The sequence below is a fragment of the Hemitrygon akajei genome, chromosome 14 (assembly GCF_048418815.1).
Source record: "Hemitrygon akajei chromosome 14, sHemAka1.3, whole genome shotgun sequence".
In the NCBI taxonomy this organism is placed as follows: Eukaryota; Metazoa; Chordata; class Chondrichthyes; order Myliobatiformes; family Dasyatidae; genus Hemitrygon; species Hemitrygon akajei.
In genome coordinates, this window is record NC_133137.1 from 37,352,141 (window position 1) to 37,378,762 (window position 26,622).

General features: G+C 42.5%; 1 protein-coding gene and 1 long non-coding RNA gene across 2 annotated transcripts in view; one reads left to right on the forward strand and one right to left on the reverse strand.

The window, feature by feature from the left end:
* The window catches only part of trpv4 (transient receptor potential cation channel, subfamily V, member 4), a 145,786-nt gene extending 126,964 nt beyond the window's left edge, over positions 1-18,822 (forward strand). The window contains exons 11-16 of the mRNA XM_073065860.1: positions 2,765-2,930; positions 6,950-7,016; positions 8,414-8,748; positions 11,102-11,229; positions 14,104-14,228; positions 16,298-18,822. Of these exons, the coding sequence (XP_072921961.1) occupies positions 2,765-2,930; positions 6,950-7,016; positions 8,414-8,748; positions 11,102-11,229; positions 14,104-14,228; positions 16,298-16,458 (982 nt within the window). The 3' untranslated portion in view covers positions 16,459-18,822. The remainder of the gene's footprint in view (positions 1-2,764; positions 2,931-6,949; positions 7,017-8,413; positions 8,749-11,101; positions 11,230-14,103; positions 14,229-16,297) is intronic.
* LOC140738501 (uncharacterized) overlaps positions 1-26,622 on the reverse strand; it is a 33,435-nt gene that overhangs the window by 3,864 nt on the left and 2,949 nt on the right. The window contains exon 2 of the long non-coding RNA XR_012101384.1: positions 424-460. This is a non-coding gene — a long non-coding RNA (uncharacterized lncRNA). The remainder of the gene's footprint in view (positions 1-423; positions 461-26,622) is intronic.

The following is a 26,622-nucleotide window of genomic DNA, read 5'->3' on the forward strand; positions in this document are numbered from 1 at the left end:
AGCCTCGGGTGGCTTGGTAGCAAAGCAGCTCTTTTACAGCACCTGTCATCTGGGTTCAGTTCTGCCGCTGGCCGTGGGCAGTTTGTACATTCTCCCCATGTCCACGTGGGTTCCACCGGGTGCTCCAGTTCCCTCCCACATTCCAAAGATACATGTGTTAGTAGATGGATTGGTCTCTTGGCTGCACACTTGAGTGCTTGGTAGGGGGTGTTGATGTTTTTTGCTGCTGGGGGAGGAGGTTCATTGCTTATGCGTGGGGGGAGCTGGGGGGCTTTGGGGTTCTAACGTTTAACTGTCATTCATTCATTCTTTGGGGCACTCCTCTGTTTTCGTGGATGTTTGTGAAGGAAAAGGATTTCAGGCTGTATATTGTATACATTTCTCAGACATCAAATGTACTGATTGAAACTGGGTAGCACAGACCTGCTGAGTTGGAAGGGTCCATTACCATGGTGTATCTCTAAATAGAAAAACAAAACAAATAAATAGTTGTGAAAGATGGGGAAGGTTAAACATATACAGTTTACATATATGAAAAAGCAAATCCCATTTGTATAATATCTTTAAAGGGTTAACAACACATCAGAAAATGTACAGGCTCAGATTTCACCCTTCCACCTTTACTGGTACTGGACCGAAGCTGCACCTCTCGAGATCTCTGTGGACCCAAGTCACAGGATAGTTTACCCAGGTGAGGTTCATGGGCTCCATCTCCATCAACATGATCAGCTGGTCCACGTCTCTGGAGGTGGATTCAGAGTAAACCCCGCGGCATTTGGTTTTACTGGTGGCCTGAACATCGCCACAATGAAAGTATACTGGTACAGACCTTGACTTGCTCTTTCCATTGATTCCAGTAATCGTCATGGCAAACTCTGCCCGTCCATCACCTGCATGTGGTCACTCTAGATCCTGGTCCTGGCCTGGGAAAGCAGCCATGGAGGGGCAGAGTGGAGTGAAAACCTTGTGCATAACCTCTGCCTTCAATATACCCAATGATGTGGCCTCTACAGCCACCTGTGGCAATGAATTCCATAGATTTGGCTAAAGAAATTCCTCCTCATCCTCTTTCTAATTGACACCCCTCTATTCTGAGTCTGTGCCCTCTGGTCCTAGACTCCCTGCACTGTAAGAAACATCCTCTCCATGTCCAATCTAGGCCTTTCAGTATATGTAAACTGTATATGTTTAACCTTCCCCATCTTTCACAACTATTTATTTATTTTGTTTTTCTATTTAGAGATACACCATGGTAATGGACCCTTCCAACTCAACAAGCCTGAGCTACCCAGTTTCAATCAGTACATTTAATGTCAGAGAACTGTATACAATATACATCCTGAGATTCTCCCCTCATTCCTCTAAACTCCAGCGAGTACAGGTCCAAAGCTGTCAAATGCTTCTCATATGATAATTCCCAGAATCATTCCTGTGAACCTCCTTTGGACCCTCTCCAATGTCAGCAGATTCTTTCTTAGATAAGGGGCCCATTCCAAGTGAGGTCTCACCGGTCGGTGCCTGATAAAGCCTCAGCATTACATCCTTGTTTTCACAGTCCAGTTCTGTCAAAAGGAATGCTAACATTGCATTTGCCTTCCTTGCCACTGATTCAACCTTTAGGTAATCTTGCATGAGCACTCACAAGCCCCTCTGATTTTTGAATTTTCTCCTCATTTAGAAAATAGTCTATGCTTATTCCTTCTACCAAACACTTCCCAACACTATTCCATCTGCCACTTGTTTTCCCATTTTCCTAACCCGTCTAAGTCCTCTGCTTCCTCAACACTACCTGCCCCTCTACTTATCTTCATATCATCTGCAAACTTGGCCATAAAACCATCAATACTGTCATCCAAATCATTGACATACAATGTTAAAAGAAGAGGTCCCAACTCCAACCCCTGTGGAATACCACTAGTCACTGGCAGCTAACCAGAAAAGGCTCCCTTTATTCCCTTTGCCTGCTGCCAATCGGCCACTGCTTCATCCATGCTAAAATCTTCCCTGTAATGCCATGGGCTCTTGTACACAGCCTCATGTGTAGTACCTTGTCAAAGGCCTTCTGAAAATTCAAGTACATAACATCCACCAATTCTCCTTTACCTATCCTGCTTGTTATTTCCTCAAAACAGACCCATCAACTTGGTCCAACAGGTAGCCACAGACAATACTGAAAGAAACCCTTAATGGGATTGTAAACTGAGAGGGTCCACTGACTCACATGTAGCCTGTCTTTGTCATCCAAAGTATGCAGTATATAGTCTTGAAGTCTATTCTTGTCAATTTGTGCATGGCTCATGCTAATGATACTAATAGATCAGGGCATTAATCAATTGATCCATCATTGAGGAAGCTGGGTCCTGCAAGTTCGAGTGGCTGATGAGGAACCATTCCAGAGACATACCAGTTAGTAAGTTAATTGGTCATTGTAATTGTGATTAGGCTAGGATTCAATCGGGGGTTGCTGGATTGTGAAGCCTGAAGGGTGAGAAGGGTACATTCCATGCTGTATCTCAATAAATTAATTAATTAATTAACACTAAGAGAGCAGAATGGGTTTTCACATGTCAGAGTTCAGGGGCAAATACCACAATATTGATCTACGTGTTACATAACAAGAAGTGGAGAGTTGCTGAAGTCTCACCTCACTCATTAATAACAGAATGTTTCTGAGAAAGCTGCCCAGAACTCAGTCTAGCTGTGGAGTTGCATTTATCCTGTCATCATTTCTTGACCAAGCCCCTGTGGTGCTCCTGTGTTGCAGTTTTATTTATTCCATCCTGGTGTTGGTGTCGGCGGGACTCTACTTGGCTGGTGAGGAGTCCTATCTTGCTGTAATGGTGTTTGCTCTGGTCTTAGGCTGGATAAACACACTATACTTCACCAGGGGTCTGAAGCTAACAGGAACGTACAGCATTATGATACAGAAGGTGGGTGTACTCTTCTACTGAACTTTGGAACATACACACACACTTCCAGAGAAAAGATCACTGGATTAGAACTTGTCTTCCACAAAGACACCAGGTTTCCTCTTGAACTTACCTCCTCTGAACACTGGCTTCCCGATCCCACTGATCCATGACCCTCTTCCCCATCCTACACCCCTCTCCTTAATCAATGTCCCATAGTTCACTCATTCCATTACATGGCCTTGAAGAATCTATTTTCAGTGAAAACAAACCAATCTTCCTCGCAGAGAGCCATAATCTCAGAGCTGGAACTGAGCTGTTAGAAAACAGTTAAACTTAGAAACACAAGAGTTCTGCAGATGCCAGAAATCTGAGCAAAACACACAAAATGCTGGAGGAACTCAGCAATTCAGACAGCATCTATGGAGAGGAATAAAGAGTCAACATTTTAGGCTAAGACCTTTCATCAAAACTGGAATTGAAGGGGGAAGAAGTCAGAAGACATCACCAGAATGTTGACTGTTTATTACTCTCCATAGATGCTGCCTGATCCGCTGAGTTCCTCCGGCATTTTGTATGTGTTAGGTTACCGGTAAAGGAATAACTTTTTTTCCGCACAAGAAAGGGCAATGGAAACCAAGATCATCTTCCCATAATAAGCTGTTAAAGTTTGGGATTGGGTGGTGGGGAGAGGGCAATGAAGATATCAAAACTGATAGAACTTTGTTGAGCATGGGTGGTAATAAATAGAGAACATTGAACTGAGGTACAGATCAGCCAAGTCACTGGACAGACTCAAGGAGATGAAGGGACAACTCCTGTTCCTTGAGCTTTCCATAGGCTAGACAACTGATGTCTGATACTCTTGTTCTCTCCTTTACTTCCTGGAGGGACTTGTATTCCTTCTGATGCCTCAGAGTTGAAAAGATTCTTTAATACTTCTCACTGGGAGAGGAGGGCAGGTGAGACAGGAAGGGAACGGAGGAAGCACAGACATTCTGCTGGAGGAATTCACTGGGTCCTGATGCAGAGTTTCAACCTGAAACAGTGACAGTTCCTCTCACACAGGCTGCTCAACCTATTGGGGTCCTCCAGTGGCTACAGTCTTGTGTGCCTGCGGGGTTTGGAGGAAATTGGGCACGTGATGTGAGTGCTGCCTTACACAAGTGCTGTAGGTGAGGTTTAGGAAGTTCAGCTCAGCAGAAAGAAACCATCCTGGGGGCGGGGGAGGGGGGGTGGCTTCACAGGCAGCTGAAAAGGAGGGAATCACAGAGTCAACATTCAAACATACAGCAAGTTCAAGGAACGCTGGCAGAGATGACGACAGAGCAGCAATGGCTGAAATTCCTGGAAGCAATTCGGAAGGCATAGGGTATATACATCCCAAAGAGGAAGAAGTAGTCTAAGGGAAAGATGACACAACGGTGGCTAACAAGAGAAGTCAAAGCCAACATAAAAACCAAAGAGAGGGCATATAATAGAGCAAAAATTAGTGGAAAGGTAGAGGATTGGGAAGCTTTTAAAAACCAACAGAAGGCAACTTAAAAAGTCATTAAGAAATTAAAGATGGAATACGAAAGTAAACTAGCCAATAATATTAAAGAAGGTACCAAAAGTTTCTTTAGATACATAAAGTGTAAAAGAGAGGTGAGAGTAGACATCAGATGGTTGGAAAATAATTCTGCTGAGATAGTAATGGGGGGCAATATTTTCACAAAACAAGATCACAAGACAAAGGAGCAGAAGTAGGCCATTCGGCCCATCGGGCCTGCTCCGCCACTCCACCATGAGCTAAACTATTCTCCCATCTGGTTCCAATTTCCAGCTTTTTCCCCATATCCCTTGATACCCTGACTAATTAGATCTCCTCAATCCTTAATCAATCTCCTCCTTAAATACCCTCAATGATTGGGCCTCCACAGCTGTATGTAGCAATGAATTCCATAAATCAATCACCCTCTGGCTAAAAAAAATTCTCCTCATCTCTGTTTTAAATGGGTACCCTCTAATTCTGGCCTCTTGTCCTGGACTCACCCACCAGGTAAACAGCCTTTCCACATCTACTCTGTCCAACCCTTTCAACATCCGAAACGTTTCTATGAGATCTCCTCTCATTCTTCTATACTCTAATGAATACAGTCCAAGAGCCAACAAACGCTCCTCATATGTTAGCCCCTGTATTCAGTCTTCACTGTGAACAACATGAGCAGTATGGTGGGAGTTTCAGGTGTCAGGGGGCATGATGTATGTGAAGTTACCATAACTGGAGAGACGATTCTTGGGAAACTGGAAGGTCTGAAAGTAGATAAGTCACCTGGACTAGATGGTGTACACCCCAGGATTCTGAAAGAGGTGGCTGAAGAGATTGTGGAGGCATTAGTAATGATCTTTCAGGAATCACTAGATTCTGGAGTGGTTCCGGAAGACTGGAAAATTGCAAATGTCATTCCACTCTTGAAGAAGGGAGAGAGGCAGAAGAAGGCAAACTATAGGCCAGTTACTCTGACCTCAGTGGTTGGGAAGATATTGGAGCTGATTATTAAGGATGAGGATTCAGGGTACCTGGAGGCACATGATAAAATAGGTCATAGTCAGCATGGTTTCCTCAAGGGAAAATCTTGCCTGACAAATCTGTTGGAATTCTTTGAATAAATACCAAGCAGGATAGACAATGGAGAGTCAGTTGATGTGTACTTGGATTTTTGGAAGGCCTTTGACGAGGTGTCACACATGAGGCCACACAAGCTACATGCCCATGGTATTACAGGAAAGATTCCAGCATGGATAAAGCAGAGGCTAATTGGCAGGAGGCAAAGAATGGGAATAAAGGGAGCCTTTTCTGGCTGGCTGCCAGTGACTAGTGGTGTTCCACAGGGGTCTGTGCTGGGACTGATTCTTTTTATGCTATATGTCATTGATTTGGATGATGGAATTGATGACTTTGTTGCAAAGTTTGCAGACAATATGGAGGTAGGTGAAGGGTCAGATAGTTTTGAGGACGTAGAGAGGCTACAGAAGGACAGACAGATTAGGAGAATGAGTAAAGAAGTGGCAGATGGAATTCAGTGTTGGAAAGTGTATGGTCATGCACTTTGGTAGAAAAAATGAAAAGATTGACTATTTTCTAAATGGAGAGAAAACAAAAAAAACTGAGGCACAAAGCTTCTTTGGAATCATTGTGCAAGATTCCCTAAAGGTTAATTTGCAGGTTGAGTCTGTGGTGAGGAAGGCAAATGCAATGTTAGCATTCATTTGAAGAGGACTAGAATATAAAAGCAAGGATGTAATGTTGTGACTTTATAAAGCACTGGTGAGGCCTCACTTGGAGTATTGTGAACAGTTTTGGGCCCCTCATCTTAGAAAGGGTGTGCTGAAACTGGAGAATGTACAAAGGAGGTTCACGAAAATTATTCCAGGTTTGAACGGCTTGCAACACAAAGAACATCTGATGGCTGTGGGCCTGCATTCACTGGAAATCAGAAGAACGAGGGGTGACCTTATTGAAACCTATCGAATGGTCAAAACCTTGATAGAGTGGATGTGGAGAGGATGATTCCTAGGATGGGAGGGTCTAAGACCAGAGACACAGCCTCAGAATAGAGGGACATCTATTTAGAACAGAGATGAAGAGGAATTTCTTTAGTCAGAGGGTGGTGTATCTGTGGAATTCTTTGCCACAGGCAGCTGTGGATGGCAAGTCTTTATGTATATTTAAGGCAGAGGTTGATAGATTCTTGATTGGTCGGGGTGTGAAGGGAGACAGGGAGAAGGCAGGAGATTGGGGCTAAGGGGGAAAATTGGATCAGCCATGATGAAATGGTGGAGCAAGCTTGATGGGCCAAATGGCCTAAATTTGCTCCTATATTTTATGGTCTGACATGCAGACAAGTCCTTCACCTGAGGGTTAACATTTGAACATTCCGCAAGTTGAAGACACTGAGTCACATCCATATACTGCGAGCCGTCCCCATTCCCCTCCGTTTAATTTCACTGTGATCTTTTCACTTCCATTTTCTGATAAAGTTGCCTTCTCCTTTCAGATTCTGATTAAAGATCTTTTCCGGTTCCTTCTCGTCTATGTACTATTCATGATTGGTTTCACGTCAGGTTTGTAACAATAAACACAGTATTATCTTGCTATGGGTATTGACAGGGGATATTGGGGCGGAGGGTTTGGGGAGAGGGCAGAAGTGGGTGTAAAATAATACGACATATAGAAATTCACAAACAAAGTGAATCTGCAAATGCTGGAAATCTAGCACAACACAGACAAATTGCTGGAGGAACTCAGCAGGTCAGGCAGCATCTGTGGAACAGAGTGCACAGTCGACGTTTCGGGCTGAAACAAGTCATCACTCATCCTCTAAATGGAATTAATTTCCAAGGTCCAGTGCTTACTGCTCCTGCAAAAGGGATATGATTGATTGGCTGTCCGTTGTATCCGACAATGACATTTAGCAGCTCTGTTGTGTATAAGAGAAGATGAGAACTGCACAAAGAAACCTCAGGAGTTTTTAAAGTGGAAAAGCTGTTGCAGTGGGGCAGTTCCGGTCTCCTGAACTTGGAAATCTAAGTCCAGTGGTGTGAGTAATTGGGGGCTTGCTTGGTTGTGGTGGATGACCATGACTTCCTCTATGCCCTGGGGATGTAAAATGTGTTTAATACTCCTGACTGGTAGGACAAAAATGCTCCAATATGGAGAGTTAGGAGTAATACACCCTCTAATTTTTTTATAAAGTGGCGTAGAGCAATGCTCTGATCAGGAAATATTTAGATGGCCTGAAGACTATGTGGCACTTTAAATGTTTTTTTTTGTAATATGCATGTAATGAATATATAGAATGAGAATTAAAAGTCACTTTTATTTTATTTATTAATTGAAGGGTATAATGAAATACAATACAACAAAGAATATCTTTCACATTTTGTAAACTTTTAAACCTATTAATAATGAGCTACTGACTTCCAACTATATCAAGGGAAAGGTTGAATAGGTTCGGAATTGATTTCCCTGGAGAGTAGGAGAATGAGGGGAGATTTCACAGGGGTTTACAAAATCTTGAGGGGTATAGACAGGGTAAATGAAAGCAGGCTTTTTCTTCTGTGGTTAGGTGAGACCAGAACTAAAGGCCAAGGGTCAAGGGAGAAAGGTGAGATATTTCAGGGTGATATTGAAGGTCACCTTCAGAGGGTGGTGAGGGTGTGCAAATGGTCGCTGCAGGTTTGACTGTACGTGTAAGGAAGCTTGGATAAGTAGATGGATGGGAGGGGTATGGTCCAGGTGTGGGTCGATGGGATGAGGGAGAATAGCATTTTGACATGCATTAGGTGGGCTGAGGGACTATTCTGTCTTGTAGCACTCTATGACTCTAAAAGAGAAAATATAATACAGACCTTCCGTGCCTCTGAATGAAAGATGTTTTATTTAACCTCAGACCGGCTGTGCTATCCCAGAGTAAATATTAGAAATGATAATGATGTGCCAACTTGAACTTCTGTTGCAGCACTTGTCTCACTGTTGATGACTTGTCCCAGTGATGATATCACACTCCAAACATGTGACATAACGTCGGATTCACCAAACTGCACAAGTTCAACGTACCCCATCTGTCGGGACAACTTATCATTCAGCAAGTTCCTGCTGGAGCTCTTTCGACTCACCATTGGCATGGGTGACCTGGATGTCATCAACGATGCCAAGTATCCCATTGTCTTCGTCATCCTCCTGGTCTCCTACATCATCCTGACCTTTGTGCTTCTGCTCAACATGTTAATTGCTTTAATGGGCGAAACTGTGGGCCAAGTGTCCAAGAAGAGCAAACAAATATGGAGGCTTCAGGTAGGTTGGATGGAAACAGGCAATAAACAGGGTTCCTATTGTGAGGGAGTCTGGAGCCAGAGGACACAGCCTCAGGATAAAGGGACATCCATTTACAATGGATATGAGGAGAACTGTCTTTAGTCAGAGGATGGTGAATCTGTGAAAGTCAGTTCATTTGGAAAACTTAAGGCAGAAGTTGACAGATTCTTGATGAGCCAGGGCATGAAGGGATACAGGGAGAAGGTGGGAGATTGAGGCTCAGAGGGAAATTGGATCAGCCATGATGAAATGGCGGAGCAGACTCGATGGGCAAAATGGCCTAATTTCTGTTCCTATATCTTACAGTCCGTTCTCTTATTTGGATATGTACATTGGAATAGGAGAGGAGAGTGGGCCATAGGAGAAAGGGAAGGAGGAGGGGATCCAGGGGAAGGTGATAGGGAGGTGAAAAGAGATGAGGCCAGAGTGGGGAATAGAAGAAGAGGGGAGGGGGAGGGAAAATTTTTTTACCGGAAGGAGAAATCGATATTCATGCTATCAGGATGGAATATTGTTCACATTACCAACCAGCACATCGAACACTAATCTGGGGGCAGCCCACAAGTACCGCCACACATTCTGATGCCAACCAGGCATTCCTGATCCCACCATCTCTTGCTGCAGCTCAGTGTGTAGACTCTTTGCCCTGGAAGTATTTATAACCTCCTATACGTTGAATGATACTGACTGTCTAGAGGTGCCTTCTTTCCATCAGGACTAAACTGATGCCCCATCTGCTGCCTGGGGTGCAGTTAGGAGATAACCATGGCATGGCGTTGAGGAGAAACAAGGGGGTTAGCCAGTGGTTTTAGTTTAGACAGCACTACTGAACAAATCATTTGGCCGTTATTCTAACAATGCACATGTGGATGCGTTTCGTACATCATTGGCTGTAAAATGGTGTGAGAGTCATGGGAGGGATGAGAACTGTTGCCACAGAAATGCAAGTCTTGTGCATTTCCTTTCATTCCTTTCCCTACTCCCTACTTTTAAAGAAATAGGAACTGGAAGTTCACTAAAGAGCCTGAATAAGTAGTGAAAAGAGGGAAGAGATCTTTGTCTAATTTGCCACATGCATGTTGTTTGCATCAAATCAAATCAGCGAAGGTTGTGCTGGGGGCAGCATACAAGTGTAATCTCGTTTCTGGCACTAACACAGTGTGGCCACAACTTACCAACTCTAACGTTAGAAGTTCAAAGTTCTGAGTCTTATTTGAACTGAGGTGTGAAAGTTCTGACATGTCACCACATACAACCCTGAGATTCTTTTTCTGCAGGCATACTCAGCAAATCTACAGAACAGTAACTGTAAACAGGATCTGTAAACATCAGGAACTGTAAACAGACTATGCAAATGTAGATAATAAATAGCAATAAACAGTGAGCATGAAATAACAAGATAAAAGAGTCCTTAAATGAGTGTAGTTATCCCCCTTTGTTCAAGAGCCTGATGATGGAGGGGTAGTAAATGTTCATGAACCTGGTGGTACGAGTCCTGAGGCTCTCGTACCTTCTACCTGATGGCAACAGAGCATGGCCTGGGTGGTGAGGATCTCTGATGATGGATGCTGCTTTTCTGCAGCAGTGTTTCATGTAGATGTGCTCAATGGTTGGGAGGGTTTTGCTTGAGGTGTACTGGGCTGAATGTAGGATTTTCTGCTCAAAGGCATTGGTATTGCCATACCAGGCCAGTCAGCACTCTTTCCACTGTTCATCTATAGTACGTTTATGGAATGTGGGAGGAAGCTAGAGCACCCGGAGAAATCTCACTGCTTTCATGGGAGAACGTACAAACTCCTGACAGACAGTGGCGCGAATTGAACTTCAATTGTTGTGTATGTGATATTTCAATAATAATTGAGTAATCTTGTACATATATTGATTACACAAGCATTGATTAGGCATTCTTGTTCATTTAAACAAATAATTATGGGTTATATGTAAAAATACGTGAATTGCATACGCCATCACACCACCACGTGATACGTGTGCGCCTCGCTTAAAGTAAAGACGAAGGGACACCTGTATTCTCAAACTCTCCTCTCTTCCTTAGAATTACTTTAATGTTTTCAAATAACGCCAATCTTTCAGCCAGTGCTGTGGTGGTAACTGATGCATTGGAGGAAGAGAGAGATGGAAGTGAATAGAGGGAGAGTATGAAGAAGTGGGGTGAAGGAGGAATGAGTAAAAGAAGCAGACATTTGGCAGTAGGGAGTAAAAGCGAAGAGGCGAAGGAGGTGGATAAACTGTGTACGGTGGCCTAAACGTCGTGCTACATGAAACTGATCAAAACGAGATTGTCAAAGTAACACTTATTATTTATTCTTGACAGTGGGCTACAACGATTCTGGACATTGAGAGATCATTCCCCGTATTCCTGAGGAAAGCATTCCGCTCCGGAGAGATGGTTACTGTGGGAATCAATTCTGATGGTACTCCAGATCGTAGATGGTGCTTCAGGTGTGAAAGAACTGAGAGTATTGTCTTCCTTTCCACAATACCACTGTAGTGGCTACTCGAACATCCTAGAGACCAAGCATAGGGGGTAGGATTCATCCTGTATGACCTGCTCTCCAATCCAATAACAAGTTACAAGGTCTTAAGAAATAGGAGCTACAATAGATCTTTCAGTTTCTTGACCCTGCTCCATCATTCAATAAAATCTTGACTGTTCCAATTCAGCACAGTGGCATTGTGGTTAGCACAACGATTTACAGTTCTGGTGACCCGAGTTCAATTCTCACCGCTGCCTGCAAGGAGTTTGTACTTTCACCCCGTGACCACGGGGGTTTTCTCCAATGCTCTAGATTCCTCCCACAGTCCAAAGACATACCAATTGGTAGGTTAAGTGGTCATTGTAAATTGTCCCGTTTAGGCTCAGATTAAACTGAGGTGTTGCTGGGTGGTGTGGCTCGAAGGACTTATTCCACTGTATTTCAATAAGTAAAATAAACAAAGCTACAAAGTCGAGAAGGCAGGTATACAGGTGTTCCTCCCCCTCCCCCCCACCCCACCTTTACAAAGGTAACATGAACTTCTAAATTATATCAGGGCAATTCCAAAATTATATTTATATTACAGGTGTTCCTCCCCCCCCCCACCTTTACAAAGGTAACATGAACTTCTAAATTATATCAGGGTAATTCCAAAATTATATTTATATTACAGGTGTTCCTTTCTCCCCCCCCCCCCCCTTTACAAAGGTAGAGCGTTCCTATGAAACCTTCCTTAAGCCGAAATGGCGTAAAGTGAAGAACCATTAAGTTAAATGGGAAAAATTTTTGTAAAAGCAAAAATCCTCTTTGTAATGCAAAAACAGGTTACTAATGTAGGTCTTTTGTAAAAGCAAAGTGGCATAAAGCGAACATTCGTAAAGTGGGGGACACCTGTATGGGGTTGAGTGGGATCCGAGATCCGCCACGATGGAATGGAGGAGCAGACTTGGTGGGATGAATTACCTAATTCTGCTCCTGTGTCTTATGTCTTATGGTCTAAGTCAAAGAATATATTTGATCCTTTGTCAAGAAAATAGCGAAGCATACAATCTTGAAGTGATAAAAACTAACGAAACTAACAAAATAAGCAATCTTAGTGTCTTAAATGTACTCAAGTTTTCTTCAATGTAATTAAACATAATTAAGTGAAGTTAAGTGATTTTAGATCTGATTAAGTGGTCAACAAAAAGGATATCAGCTCGGCTCATTTCCATAAAGCATGAATATGTAACTAAACTCTTCGCTTTTACCTCACCTCCACCCATGTGACTAACTATCCTAATACACACACAACGCAGAACACAACACAGAATACAATGCAGAACACAACGCAAAACGCAGAACACAATGCAGAACACAACGCAGAACACAATGCAGAACACAACGCAGAACACAATGCAGAACACAACGCAGAACACAATGCAGAACACAACGCAGAACACAATAAACAACACAACGCAGAACACAAAGCAGAGAGATGCCTCCTACAACCACTTTCTGTTTACGCTGCTGCTCGGCAAGACTCTGCTTCCAGATGCTGTGTGCATTTTGCAGATAGTCAACCAGCAAGCTGTCCCACAGGCACTTTGGTTTTCTTCTATATCCTAACGATGTGGTGGTGGATTTATTGGTTGTGGTAAATTGGCCCAAGGGCATGTGAGTAGCAGGAGAACTGGAGAGAGTTGATAGGCATGTGAGCTTACTGGGAATGAACAGGGTGTAGTAGTCAGCAAGAGACACTATCAGAACTTGGAGCGGGGTCTTGAAACCATGAACATTACCTCTCTACTTTTTTTTTGCACTGCTTATTTAACTATTATATATGTATATAAATGTTTGAAAAACAGGATATGTCTTACACAGTGAATGGTAGGGCACTCAGGAGTGTGGTAGAACAAAGGGATTGGGGAATACAGCTCCATCATTCGTTGACAGCAGTGTCACAGGTAGACAGGGTCATAAAGAAAGCTTTTGTCATCTTGGCCTTCTTAAAGCAAATATTGAGTATAGGACATGAGCTGTTATGCTGAGGCCTAATTTGGAGTATTGTGAGTAGTGTTGGTCATCTACCCACAGGAAAGATGTCAATAAGGTTGAAAGAGCACAGAGAAAATTTACAAGGATGTTGCCGGGCCTGGAGGATCTGAGTTATAAGGAAAGATTGAATAAGCTAGAACTTTATTCTTTGGAATGTAGAAGATTGAGGAGTGATTTGATAGAGGTATACAAAATTATGAGGGGTATAGACAGGGTAAATGCCAGTGGGCTTTTTCCACTGGAGTTGAATGGGACTACAACCAGAGGTCGTGGGTTAAGGGTGAAAGGTGAAAGTTTAAGGGGGACACGAGGGGAAACTTCTTTGCTCAGAGGATCGTGAGTGTGTGGAATGACCGGCCAGCACAAGTTCTGTATGTGAGCTTGATTTCAATGTTTAAGAGAAGTTTGAATAGGTACATGGATGGTAGGGGTATGGAGGACTATGGGCTGGGTGTAGGTTGGTGGGACTAGGCACATTAAATGGTTTGGCATGGACTAGTCTGGCTGAAAGGACTTTCTGTGCTGTTCATTTCTATGACTGTAAGCGGTGAATGGGATTGTACTGGGAGTTGGCATAATTTCAATGGGCCAAATGGTCTCCTGTATCAGAGGAAAGAAAAACAAATATCCTCAATGCACTTTTTTGATTCAGGTGTGCAGCGCCTTATTCATACTGTGGCAATGGGATGTAAACAGCTCAGTGTGGCCCATGTTGTAGCTGGATTTTAAATTACAGCAGCTTCTGCACCCTGTGTCTCTTCTCCTGCAGTAACCATGACATCTGTCTCTATATGTATTCCAGAGTGGATGAGGTTAACTGGTCTCACTGGAACCAAAACGTTGGCATTATTAACGAAGACCCCGGCAGGAATGATATCTACCAATATGACAGTGGCTTAAACCAAACCATGGGCCGTCTGCGCCGAGGTGAGTGGGAATTACGTCACAACATAAACTTCACATGTCTAGTGAGTCAGTAAATTACTGAAACCTGGGCAACTGGCATCAGGGATCTGCGGACACAGGTGTCCTTATGGATTCTGTATGTCCCACAAGTAAATGAGAATAGAATGGGGAATTGTTGACAGTGCTGAAGAGAGTTTGATCCGCCTACGGACAAAAAGAGGAAATACTGAGCTGGTCAGGGTGAGATGGGCACAACTTCTGCCTGTCATCCATCTGTGATTTTGGCTGTGTATTTTCTCTCTCCCTTTCTCCTCTCTCCCCCTCTCTCCTCTCTCTCTCCCCCTCTCTCTCTCCTCTCTCTCTCTCCTCTCTCTCTCCCCCTCTCTCTCCCCCTCTCTCTCTCCCTCTCTCTCTCCCTCTCTCTCCCCCTCTCTCCCCCTCTCTCCAATGGACTAGTTGGGTAAGCTTTTGTTGTTGCTGATTAACTGGACTCTGAAAACTCAGCCACATTTTATTTACTTGTGCACAAGGAGAACAGCCTGGCCCCTGTCACCTCACTGTTCTGAACAGAGAAATGCCATTTTTATACAGAATTGATGAGCAGTTACAGATATTGATCATTTGGTAAAATGTGTATGTTCAGATTCCTTATTTGCAAGATCAATCACCATTCACAATACAGGTTTAAAAGTCAATAGAAACTACTAACAACATATGATTCTTTAAAGTTAATTAAGTCAGATGGTGTGTCTTCTTTGCATCTTTTTGTTACATCCTAATCTTGCCTTCGTTTGCCAAATGGCTCTGGTCCCCTGCAGTGCAGAAGGGAAGCTTTGTCCTTCAAGGACCTTCCTTCGCTAGGCTGACTACACACAGTACCCTTGCCTAGACATTACCTTAACCCTCACCGTGTTGCAAATACCACTCTTTCAGTCTCAGTGGGCCCTTGTCCAGACAGACAGACAGACATACTTTATTGATCCCGAGGGAAATTGGGTTTCGTTACAGTCACACCAACCAAGAATAGTGTAGAAATATTGCAATATAAAACCATAAATAATTAAATAATAAGTAAATTATACCAAGTGGAAATAAGTCCAGGACCAGCCTATTGGCTCAGGGTGTCTGACACTCCGAGGGAGGAGTTGTAAAGTTTGATGGCCACAGGCAGGAATGACTTCCTATGACGCTCAGTGTTGCATCTCGGTGGAATGAGTCTCTGGCTGAATGTACTCCTGTGCCTAACCAGTACATTATGGAGTGGATGGGAGACAATGCATGCTGGGTTACAGATATCCCATTCCACGACAGGCACTGTTGCCTCAAACTGACCTCGTAACCAGCGGGAGTCTAAAAGAAAAGGGGCTGCCAGGCAAAGCTTAGATGCTCGTGATTTAGCGAAAGTTGCATCCTCACCAGTACTGGAACTGGTCATCCCACTGCTTTATGTTCCCAGGCCTTGATGAAATGAAATTCACCCATGGCTTCTTCTCCCCCTGCCCCCCCCCCCCACATCTTATAATCTAAGTCTTTGGTACCATTGGAATAGGACTGATTTTTAGAAGAATTTGTTTGTGTAGGTCACACATGCTCCTGATTGCAAAATGGACACTGAATTTATGCCCAAGGCATCACAGCCCCTGCTTTGCCAAAGAATAAAGAAACCTTCAAAAGTTCAGGTCTAACCTGAAATAGCCACTGCTGATAATGTAATTGGACTTGAAAACAAAAGCCTCGATTTTTCCCTTAAGGACAGTGACTCCAGCATTGCTCAGATGAGCAAGGAGTTTATAAGTCAGCCCTTGGGCAGTTGTACATTTGTTAGAGCTTCTGTAGTGCTCTTGAAAGTCCCTGTTCTCCTTATGAGGACGATCCGTTGCGTACAATAGAATTCTCTTTATTAAAACTTCAAAAGGTCTGCCAGATGCCAGTGCAACGAACTTTTAAAAAAAGCCAGCTCATAATAAAAGTTCATTTATTATGGGGGATTTATTAAATCTGCTCTTATCTGTAAAGTTTTAGTGAGGTTGCTGTGTACGGAGCATTGAAACTGATCTCATTGATGAACACTGCTTTTTCCATTCACTTAGATCGCTGGTCAACTGTGGTTCCTCGAGTTGTAGAGCTGAATAAAAGTTCCCGGCCTGACGATTATGTGGTCAGAATGGAGCATGTTCCCATGGAAAGGAAGTATGGATACAACAATTTACACCAAAATAGCCACGGGAGGAAGGATGAAACTCATATATAAATTATGGCTAGCGTGTACTTCGTTTTATGATGGACTAATGAAGCCAGAGTCAAATCAAAAACTAAATAGTGTCTCTTGCATTTTCCATTGGTTGCTACAAAATACACACTGTTCTTTGCCATGATCTGTAAACGGTTCACAACTCTTCCATGTATCTTGGAGGCATTCACTGTCCACCCAAGACTGTTGGTGACGTTATTTGTTATCCTACTCAAGCCCTTCTGGGTCCAGTGCCTGGATGAACTGTGAATCTCTCCAAGCCCATGGATCCATGATGGAATGTAATAATGGCACAGACAATATAAAAACGTAAGAAATAGAAACAGGTCCCTCGTGTGTTCCGATTAAGTTCCTGGCTGACCTATTTACCTCAGTGTTACTTTCCTGCACTTAGCCCCAATCTCTCAATTCCCTTAATATCTAAAAACCTGTCAACATCTTTTTAAATAGATTTTGTTACAGAGTTCTGGGTGAAGAAATTCCTCCTTGTCTTTGCCTTGAGAAAAGTTTATGAGTTGGAAACTTTATAACCTCTTATAACTTGGGCAAAAGTTTGATGGAAACTGGGTGATTTTGGTAACAGATGTCCCAGCCAATTTTTCCAGTGTTTCTGCTGAATTCATCCCGAAAAATTGGGTAAAAAATTGTTATTGAAAGTCTTTATAATCCTAAGTGCAGTTTTTAAACAGATCTTCTGGTGGGAGTCTTGCACTGTGATTTTGATTCCTACAATGCATTATACAGGTCACTTAAACTGTGTTATAATTTATTATATCTGAATGAAAAGGAGAACCTCATGGCATCAGAAGAGGTAAAAACTTTCTGCGCAAAATAACAGCATTTAAATAAGTATTGATGTTTTTCATCTTTCTTAATTGTTTTGTTCTAAAGTCTTTGTATTACATTTTCTATACCTGGAATTTATAAGGTACCTTAGTGTTACAGAAAGGAAGGTGCTGTGTTTGCAGGATCCCTGGTCTCAGTAGCAGATACTTGGATCATGGATAACATGATTCAGAAAGAGTTTACCATGAGCCAGCTCTCTCACTGTCCAGGGTAATCTATGGTGGTTAATTGGATGACCCCATTGGGACCTGACTTTATGTTAAGCTTGGTTGGGTCCTCAGCTGTTCGGTCTCAGGACAGATCAGGCTGGCAGTGACCATCTTGGTAAATGGAGAGACTCTTGCCTAAGGGTTGGGGAGCAAGCTTCAAAACGTAAAAACTTAACGGAGCACCAATGGCTTGAGATGGTCACATCACACACTGAATTCACGGGATGTGATCGTTGGTGAGGAATGGATTGGGTGAGCAGCTAAAACAGGGTCCCCAGTCTTGGATCAGGATGTAATTATGTATCTGAGCTGATCTGTAATTTTCAGGAACAATGGTTAAAATCCTTGTTTGGTCTAAATTTGTCATTGTATATTTGGCATGTGAATTGTATTACTGGCGACAAATGTTACATTTACAATGTTGGGAAAGAATAGAGTCTGAAAATAGAAATCACATTTTAACCCTTTCCAGAATTACAGCAAGACCTTTTTTGGGCTGAGAAATACACAATCTACATAGAACATAGAACAGTACAGAAAAGGCCATTAGGCCCACAATGCTAAAAAGCTAATTGATAACACTCAAACATTAATCCCTCCTACCTACATCATATCCATATCCCTCCATCTTCCTTACATCCATCTGCCTATCCAAGCATCTCTTAAAAGTCTTTAATGTAATTGCCCCTACAACCCTTTTTATGCTTATGGACCCCTATTATTGACCGAGGAGTCTGTGAATCCCAGGTTGGGAATTCCTGATCTAGAGCAATGCTGATGGGTTGATAGAAACCTCCTGAGACTCAAACTCTTTGGGAAACTCTAGGAATGTTTTTAAGTTCCAGGTTACCTTCGGAGTAAATAATTCTGATTCATTAATTTTGCCCAAGTCACTGTTATGGTCTTCAAGATTCAGAGCACAGGGGCAATCATTACCATAGGGCATGAATTAGCTTCTCTACCTGCTGTCACAGTGCTGCTCCTTTTAGCTGAGTTGTGCCCAGACCAACAATCGTGCCTTATTGCTCTGTGATATGTCAGGACTGTTCAGTATGATGGAACTTTCTACCATTGTCAATTTCCAACTAATGAGAAAAGGATTACTCCCACAGAGTCTTGGCTGGTCATTTGGGATGCAGCCAAGTGCCCAAGTCCTTGAGTTACCTTCTATTTCCAGGGAGTGCAGGATAAATAGGAACAGTTATCAATCGCACCGCGTCTGACTGGTCCAGAGTGAGCACAGCTATCTGTGCAAGTGTTTATTTAAAAAATAAATCTAATAAAGATATGTTTGTAAACCCATGAATAACTTCAGTGTAATGTATGTTACCATATGTAGAGAATATGAACTAAAATGTTTATATTTGCATAATAGAAAATACATATTGATAATTACACTCAGTGGCCACTTTATTAGGTACAGGAGGTTCCTGTATATTTTTGGGCTGCTGCTGCCCATCCATTAGGTTCACTGTGCTGAGCAACCAGAAATGCACTACCGCACATCGCTGTTGTATCATGTGGTTATTTGAGTTACTATCACCTTTCTGTCAGCTTGAACCGATCTGGCATTCTCCTCTGATCTCTCATCAACAAAGCATTTTCACCCACAGAACTGCTGCTCACTGGATGATTTTTGTTTTTCCCATCTTTCTCTGTAAACTCTAGAGCAGGGGTTTCCGACCTGGGGTCCACAAACCCCTTGCTTAATGGTATAGGTCCATGGCATAAAAAAAGGTTGGGAACCCCTGTGATAGAGACTGTTGTGCATGAAAATCCCAGAATATCAGCAGTTTCTGAAGTAGTCAAACCAACAATCATTCCATGGTCAAAGTTACTGTTCCCCATTCTGAAGGTTGGTCTGAACAACAACTGACCCTCTTGACCATGTCTACATGCTTTAATGCATCGAGTTGCTGCCTCGTGATTGGCTGATTAGATATAGGTGTACCCAATCAAGTGACCACTGAGGGTATATGGTGGCACTCAGATCTTTTGCATCATAATTAAAGATACGTCTTATATTATTGGATTGTAGTATAATGCTTCGTAGTCACCATGCAACAGTGTCTAACTTGGCTGTTCCTTAACTCACTAGTGGATATTTGGGCTCACAATTTAAGAGGATGATTTTCATAACCAACAGATGGAGAAAACTGGTTGCCTTTTCATTTTTAAATGTACTTTATGCAGTTTCTTTGCAGGTTGAATAACAATATATGGTGGAGGGGACAATTCTTTCCCTGAAGCTGAATGAAATACTTACTGCCAGTGCAACAGAACCTTAAGTAAGATGCTGGAGGAACTCAGCTAGTCAGGAGGCCCCTGTGGAGGAAAATGGAAAGCTGATGTTGAGGTCCTTCACCTGTCCATTTCCCTCCAGATTTAGCCTGTTCCGATGAATTCTTCTGAAGTCTTGTTTGACCATAAGGCATTGGAGCAGATTCAGGCCATTTGGCCCATCGAGCCTGATCCCTCTCAGCCCAATTTGTTTGACCTTTGGCTTGTCTCAACGCCATTTGTTATTTCTGATTCCGGCATCTGCTGACTCTTGTGTCTCTCCGGTGTGGTGGGGCAGGGTAGGGCTGTTAATTAGGCACAGGAATGGCCAGCACTCTATTTGCACAGCTAGTCCACACACCAGAATCCTTGGTTGTTTCAGCGGGAGCCACTGCAACGTGCACGCTTGTGGTTTTATCATTTACCCTCATCACCTATAAATGGATGGAGTTTACAATGCCGGTTGATATTGGTATTAAACTGTCGAACTGGGGGTGTGTCAGACAGCACTACAGCACAGAAACTAGATCTTCAGCCCTTCTAGTCCATGCTGAACCATTTAAACTGCCTAATCCTATCAATCTGCACCTTGGCCACAGCCCTCCACACCCCTCCCATCCATGTACCAATCCAAACTTCTCTTAAATACTGAAATCAAGCAGCACTTCCACTGACAGCTTGTTTCACACCCTCAGAGTGAAGTATTTCACATTTCACCCCTACCCTATGACCTCTAGCTCTAGTCCTTGAAGGGACCACAGGAAGTTGCTCAAAATAAATGTCCCAAAGAACTGATCGATATTTTGCTTGTTGGATTTGGATGTAGAATAACGTTTCTCCTGTTACCCATCTGAACCCAATCGATCCAAACCACAGCCTGTGAGGCAGCCTGCAATGGCAGAATAGCAACGTGACTTGCCTGCACGATCCTGAGGGGCAGCTTAAGAAAAGAGCATGTCACTGAGACTCAGATCTCATGGTTAGGAATCAAGTGCGTTCTACACTCGGGTGGCTCATTGCACACCCCAACTTAAAGTTAGACTTTGAGAAGAAATCCACAGATCCCAATGGCTCCCAACATGACCGTTTGGAGTACAGTATGTGATATGGAAAATCAGCATCAGGATCACAATCTGGTTTAACAACACCGGCATGTGTTGTGAAATGTGTTGTTTTGTGCCAGCAGTATATTGCAATACATCATTATAAAAACAATAAATGATAATAAGAAATATATATTAAACAGGCAATAAGAAATATATATACATTAACTAAGTAGTGCAAAATGAGTGGAAAAAAAGTGAGGTAGTGTAACTGGATTCATTTTCCATTCAGAAATCTGACATCAGAGGGGAAGAAGCTGTTCTTGAATTGCTGAGTGTGTGTCTTGAGTGTGTGCCCTGATGCTAGCAATGAGCAGAGGGCACGGCCTGGGTGATGGGGGTCCTTAATGATGGATGCCGCCTTTTATAGGCATCGCCTTTTGGAAGTGTACTACGAGGGGTGATTGATAAGTTCGAGGCCCAAGGTAGAAGGAGTCAATTTTAGAAAACCTAGCACATTTATTTTTCAACACAGTCCCCTCCTGTATTTACACACTTAGTCCAGCGGTCGTGGAGCATACGGATCTTGGACCTTCAGAAAGTGTCCACAGCAGGGGTAATTGATAAGTTCATGGCCTAAGGTAGAAGGAGATGAGTTATACAGTTCTTGTTACATGCACATGCAGTTCAGCTCTTTGAGTGATTATGCAGAAAGTTTGAAGTTAATAACTCATCTCCTTCTAGCTTAGGCCACGAACTTATCAATCACCCCTGATGTGTTATTAACTGAAGATTTATTAACCAAGATCCGTATGCTCCATGACTGCTGGACTAAGTGTGTAAATGTAAGAGCTTAAATTTAAATGTGCTAGGTTTTCTAAAGTTGACTCCTACCTTAGGCCACAAACTTATCAATCACCCCTCGTATAATATGGATTTCAAGGGCTGTAAAGAACTAACAAGAAGTAGCATCTTTTCTACTTGAATTTTTTATTTCTACTTGAATCTTCTATTTTTTATTTGAATGTTTTGTTCCTCTTTACACTTTAATAGTTGATGCCTGAAGCAACATGGACCAAGATCAATGCAAGAAGGATAGGTAAACACAATCGTTCTTTGTCAAAAGTACTGCTCTCTGTGGTATTAGACTATTCTCCATGTTGAGGTCATATCTGAACTTGCATTTACAATGTCTAATCAGCCCGTTCAGTTCACAGGTCCGTGTGTCCTGTCTATGCTCTCCACGTTTATGCTTCTTTATTTAACCGATCGCTCTCTCCATTCCTTTCTCCCTTCTATGGTTATTTTGCTGTTGGTTGGACTCCTAAGGAAGCTGCACTTTCTTTGAAATTGCACACGTGCTGGGCCCAGGACAGATCCTCTGAAATGATAACGCTGACAAGTTTAATTTGCTGACCCTCTCCACGTCTGATCCTTTCCATTCCGATCTACCTTCTCTGGTTATCTAGCTGCCGGTTAAATGCAGGATTGTGTAGATTTCAAGAGCTTTTGCCAAGGTTTGGGGCTCTGGGGAAAGCCAAACTGATGTTTTAGTTCCTCTAAAGTGCAGCATAGACTGATTGTGAAGACAGTACGGTATTATTTATTTTCTAACCACTCGCTCTGGGCCTGTTCTCGCTGGAATTTGGTGGGGGGGTGATTTCTTTAAAACTTATCAAATGTTGAAAGGCCTAGATAGAGAGGGTGTTTCCTACAGTGGGGGAATCTAGAATCAGAGGGCACAGCCTCAGAATACAAGAGCATCCTTCAGAAGAGAGAAGAGAGGAATTTCTTTAGCCAGAGGGTGGTGAATCTGTGGAATTCATTGCCACAGATGGCTGTGGAGGTCAATTCATTGAGTATATTTAAAGCAGAAGGTTCTTGATTAGTCAGGACATCAAAGGCTACGAGGAGAAAGCAGCAGAATGGGGCTGAGAGGGAAAATAAATCAGCCACGATGAAATGGCAAAGCAGACTTGATGGGCCAAATGGCCTAATTCTATTCCTATGTCTTATGGTCTTGACTATAACTAGGCCATGCAGCTGGGGAAGCTAACATTCTTTCATCAGTTTCAGTAGATAATTACAAGACCTCACCTTAGCTCCCCTTTGGGAAAGTGTAAATCTAATGTTAGAATTATGATGCACTTGCATGGAATTCGGTCACCCACAAGGGTGGGGATACTGGATCAATTAACATTTGCAAGATTGAGATTATTGTTCATCAAATGATTGGAATCAACACGGCACTGAAATTGAGGCACAGGTCAGAGACGATAGAATACTGGAAAGGCATTCTCTGAATAAATTGGTGTTTCATTTAGTATGCCATATATTACTGCAGCAGAACTGATTGAAATAGTCACAGATTTCTAGTACCTCAAATGTTATTTACTTTATCAAAGAAAGTTGCGCTGACACTTACGGTTTAAATTATGTCACTTTAATTGCTGGTTGCTTATGAATATAACTTAACTCACAGAGGAGTTTTCACAATGTAAAACCAATTAAAAGCTAAGTCCTCATGGTCAAATCCAAATGAACATGTGGAACACTTTGCCACTTGTCTTTCATCAAATATTTCCTTCTTTTCGATCAATTTACAGAGTCCATAGTGTTACTGTATACAGCACTGAAAAGAGCTATTTAAAGACCAACTGGTCCTTGCTGACCAAGATGCCCCATCCATTGGCCAGAATTTGGCCCACGATCTTCTAAATCTTAGCAATGCAGATGCCTCCCAGCACATCCTTAGACTGTGTTGACCGTTGCCGTGAATGAAGCATTTCACTGTACGTTTTGACGTTTTGACATTTTGAGGTACATGTGACAAATAAACCTAATCTCTGTCTCTACCTAGTTCAAAATTCAAAGTAAATTTATACCTAAGTACATATTTGTCACCATATACAATGCCGAGATTCATTTTCTTGTGGGCATACTCAACAAATCCATAATAGAATAATAACCATAACAGAATCAATGAAAAACCACACCAACTTGGGCATTCAACCAGCATGCAAAAGACAACAATCTGCAAATACAAAAATAAATAAGTAATAATAAATATTGAGAACATGAGCTGAAGAATCCGTGAAAGTGAGTCCATAGGATGTGGGAACATTTCAATGATGGGGCAAGTAAATTTGAGTGAACTTATCCCCTTTGATTTAAGAGCCTGATGGTTGAGGGTAATAACTGCTCCTGAACTGAAAACGGAAGTGTTAGTATTTTGTTACCTAGATATAAAACTATAATATAAAATGTTAAGATGCATTGCACTGTGGTCTAGATGTATATTGAGGCAAATGTAATATTTACGTATCTACAAGACTGCATGTCTTATTGGTCAGAGCCAAAAGTTGTTGTCCAAAGTATAAAAGGAAATGGCAACTTCAGAACAATGTTACAACACAGGGTGGAGATATGTCTAAAGGAGGTGGAAGGTGCTCCTTCCTTCCGTTAGCCTGCAGATTTCCCTTGGGAAAGGTGTAGCACCTGCTTAGCCCCCCCAGTCAGGGTCATGTGAAGCCATGGGATCAGGTGGTGGATGGTCGTATGAGCAGCCGGTGCATATCACAAGTCCTGGTTATGCGACCACGGATGCCAGACAGACAGTCTCCGAAGCGTATTGATAATGGCCAGGATCACCAGTCTTGTAAAGACTGCCTGGTAGAAGGCAATGGCCAACCACTTCTGTAGCAAAGTTTGCCAAGAACAATCGTGGACAAGATCATGATTGTCATACAACACGGTACGTAATGATGATGATTGACAGCAAAGAAGGCACATTCAATAATTATAATATAGACTTGAACCATTTAGAAAGAATTATTTGAGTTCTCGGTAGAGGTATGTAAATTGCCAAGAGTTTACTGGGTACAGAGCAGACACCTTGCCCAATCCCATGCCTATGACAATCTATCTGCACATGAATAGTCCTGGTGGTGATAGTCCAGGAGGGCTAGATCTCCGATGCACAATCCAGGCAACAAGTGCACATTTGGATATCAAGTGAGCAGCCAGATCAAATTCACTCAGCAGATTGGCACAGTTTATAATTTTCTGAAATGCTTCAGGTCTTTGTGTGCTGAGAGTCTATTGTGATGAACCTGGACACCAAATGTGCATCGAGACAGTTGAATTACTTTATTTCAAAATAGCGCGTCAATTTTACTATCAAACCTTGTGATTTCACTCTACAAATGTGGTTGGAATTGGAATTTATTTGATAAAGTGATTAACGTTTTAATAGAATCATGGCTTTATCTTACAGAGGTGATGAGATGAAGTTTATTTTTTGATGAGGTGGTTTAAAGAGCCATGGTAGTGTAGATGTTAGTGCTACACTATTACAGCTTGGGGCATCGGAGTTCAATTCCGTCACTGCTTGTATGCACCCCCTGTGAGCGTGTGGGTTTCCTCCAGCTGCTCTGGTTTCCTCCCACAGTCCAAAGACGTACTGGCTAGTAGGTTAATTGGTCACTTTAAATTGTCCTGTCAGGCTAGGATTGAATAGGTGATTAAATATAACCGGAAATTATGACGTCAGGCAGCAGAATGCTTGCTTTTCAATGGCTCAGGTTAACAGACTAGCAACTATCATAAGTGATTATTCCTGATTGATTAGGAAATTTGGAATTTATTTTAAAGAGCATATTGATTTGTGCTCACTGGATTTATTGATATTGTCACACGTAGCGAGATGCAACTGCAAACAGAGTTCTGCAACCATCCATTTCAAAACATAAATACAATGAGATGGTAATAACAGGATGCAGAATATAGACACAGGAACAGAATTAGGCCACTCAGCCCATTGAGTCTGCTCTGCCATTCCATCGTGGCTGATTTATTATCCCTCTCAACCACATTCTCCTGCCTTTTCCCCATAACCTTTGACTAACCAAGAACCTATCAACCTCCACTTTAAATATACTCAATAACTTGGCCTCCATGGCCATCTGTGGCAATGAATTCCATGGATTCACCACTCTCTGGCTAGAGAAATTCCTCCTCATCTTTGTTCTAAATGGATGTCCCTCTGTTCTGAGGCTGTGTCCTTCGATCCTAGAATGCCCCACTATAGAAAACATCCTTTCCACACTCACACTGTCTAAGCCTTTCAATATTTGATAGGTTTCAATGCGATCCCGCTCCCCCCACCATTCTTCTAAACTCCAGCAAGTACAGGCCCAGGGCCATCAAATGCTCTTCATACGTTAACCCTTTAATTCCCAGAATTATTCTTGTGAACCTCCTCTGGACCTTCTCCAATGCCACCACGTTTTCTCAGATTGGGGAACCAAAGCTGCTCACAATACTCCAAGTACGTCCAGGCCAGTGCCTTAAAAAGCATCAACATCACATCCTTACTCTTATATTCTAGTCCTCCTGAAATGAATTTGCTTTCCTCACCACAGACTCAACCTGTAAGTTAACCTTTAGGGAATCCTGCACAAGAACTCCCAACTCCCTTTGCACCTCAGATTTTTGAATTTTCTCCCCATTTAGAAAATAGTCTGCTCCTTTATTCCTATCAAAGTGCATGACAAAACATTTCCCAACACTGTATTTCATCTGCCATTTTCTTGCCCATTCTACCAAACTGTTTAAGTCCTTCTGCAGACTCCCTGCCTCCTCAATACTACCTGCCCCTTCACCTGTCTTTGTATTGTGCACAAACTTGGCAAAAAGCCTTCAATTTCATTATCCAAATCATTGACATATAACATGGAAATGAGGTCCTCATTCTGACCCCTGTGGAACAGTATTAGTTAACAACA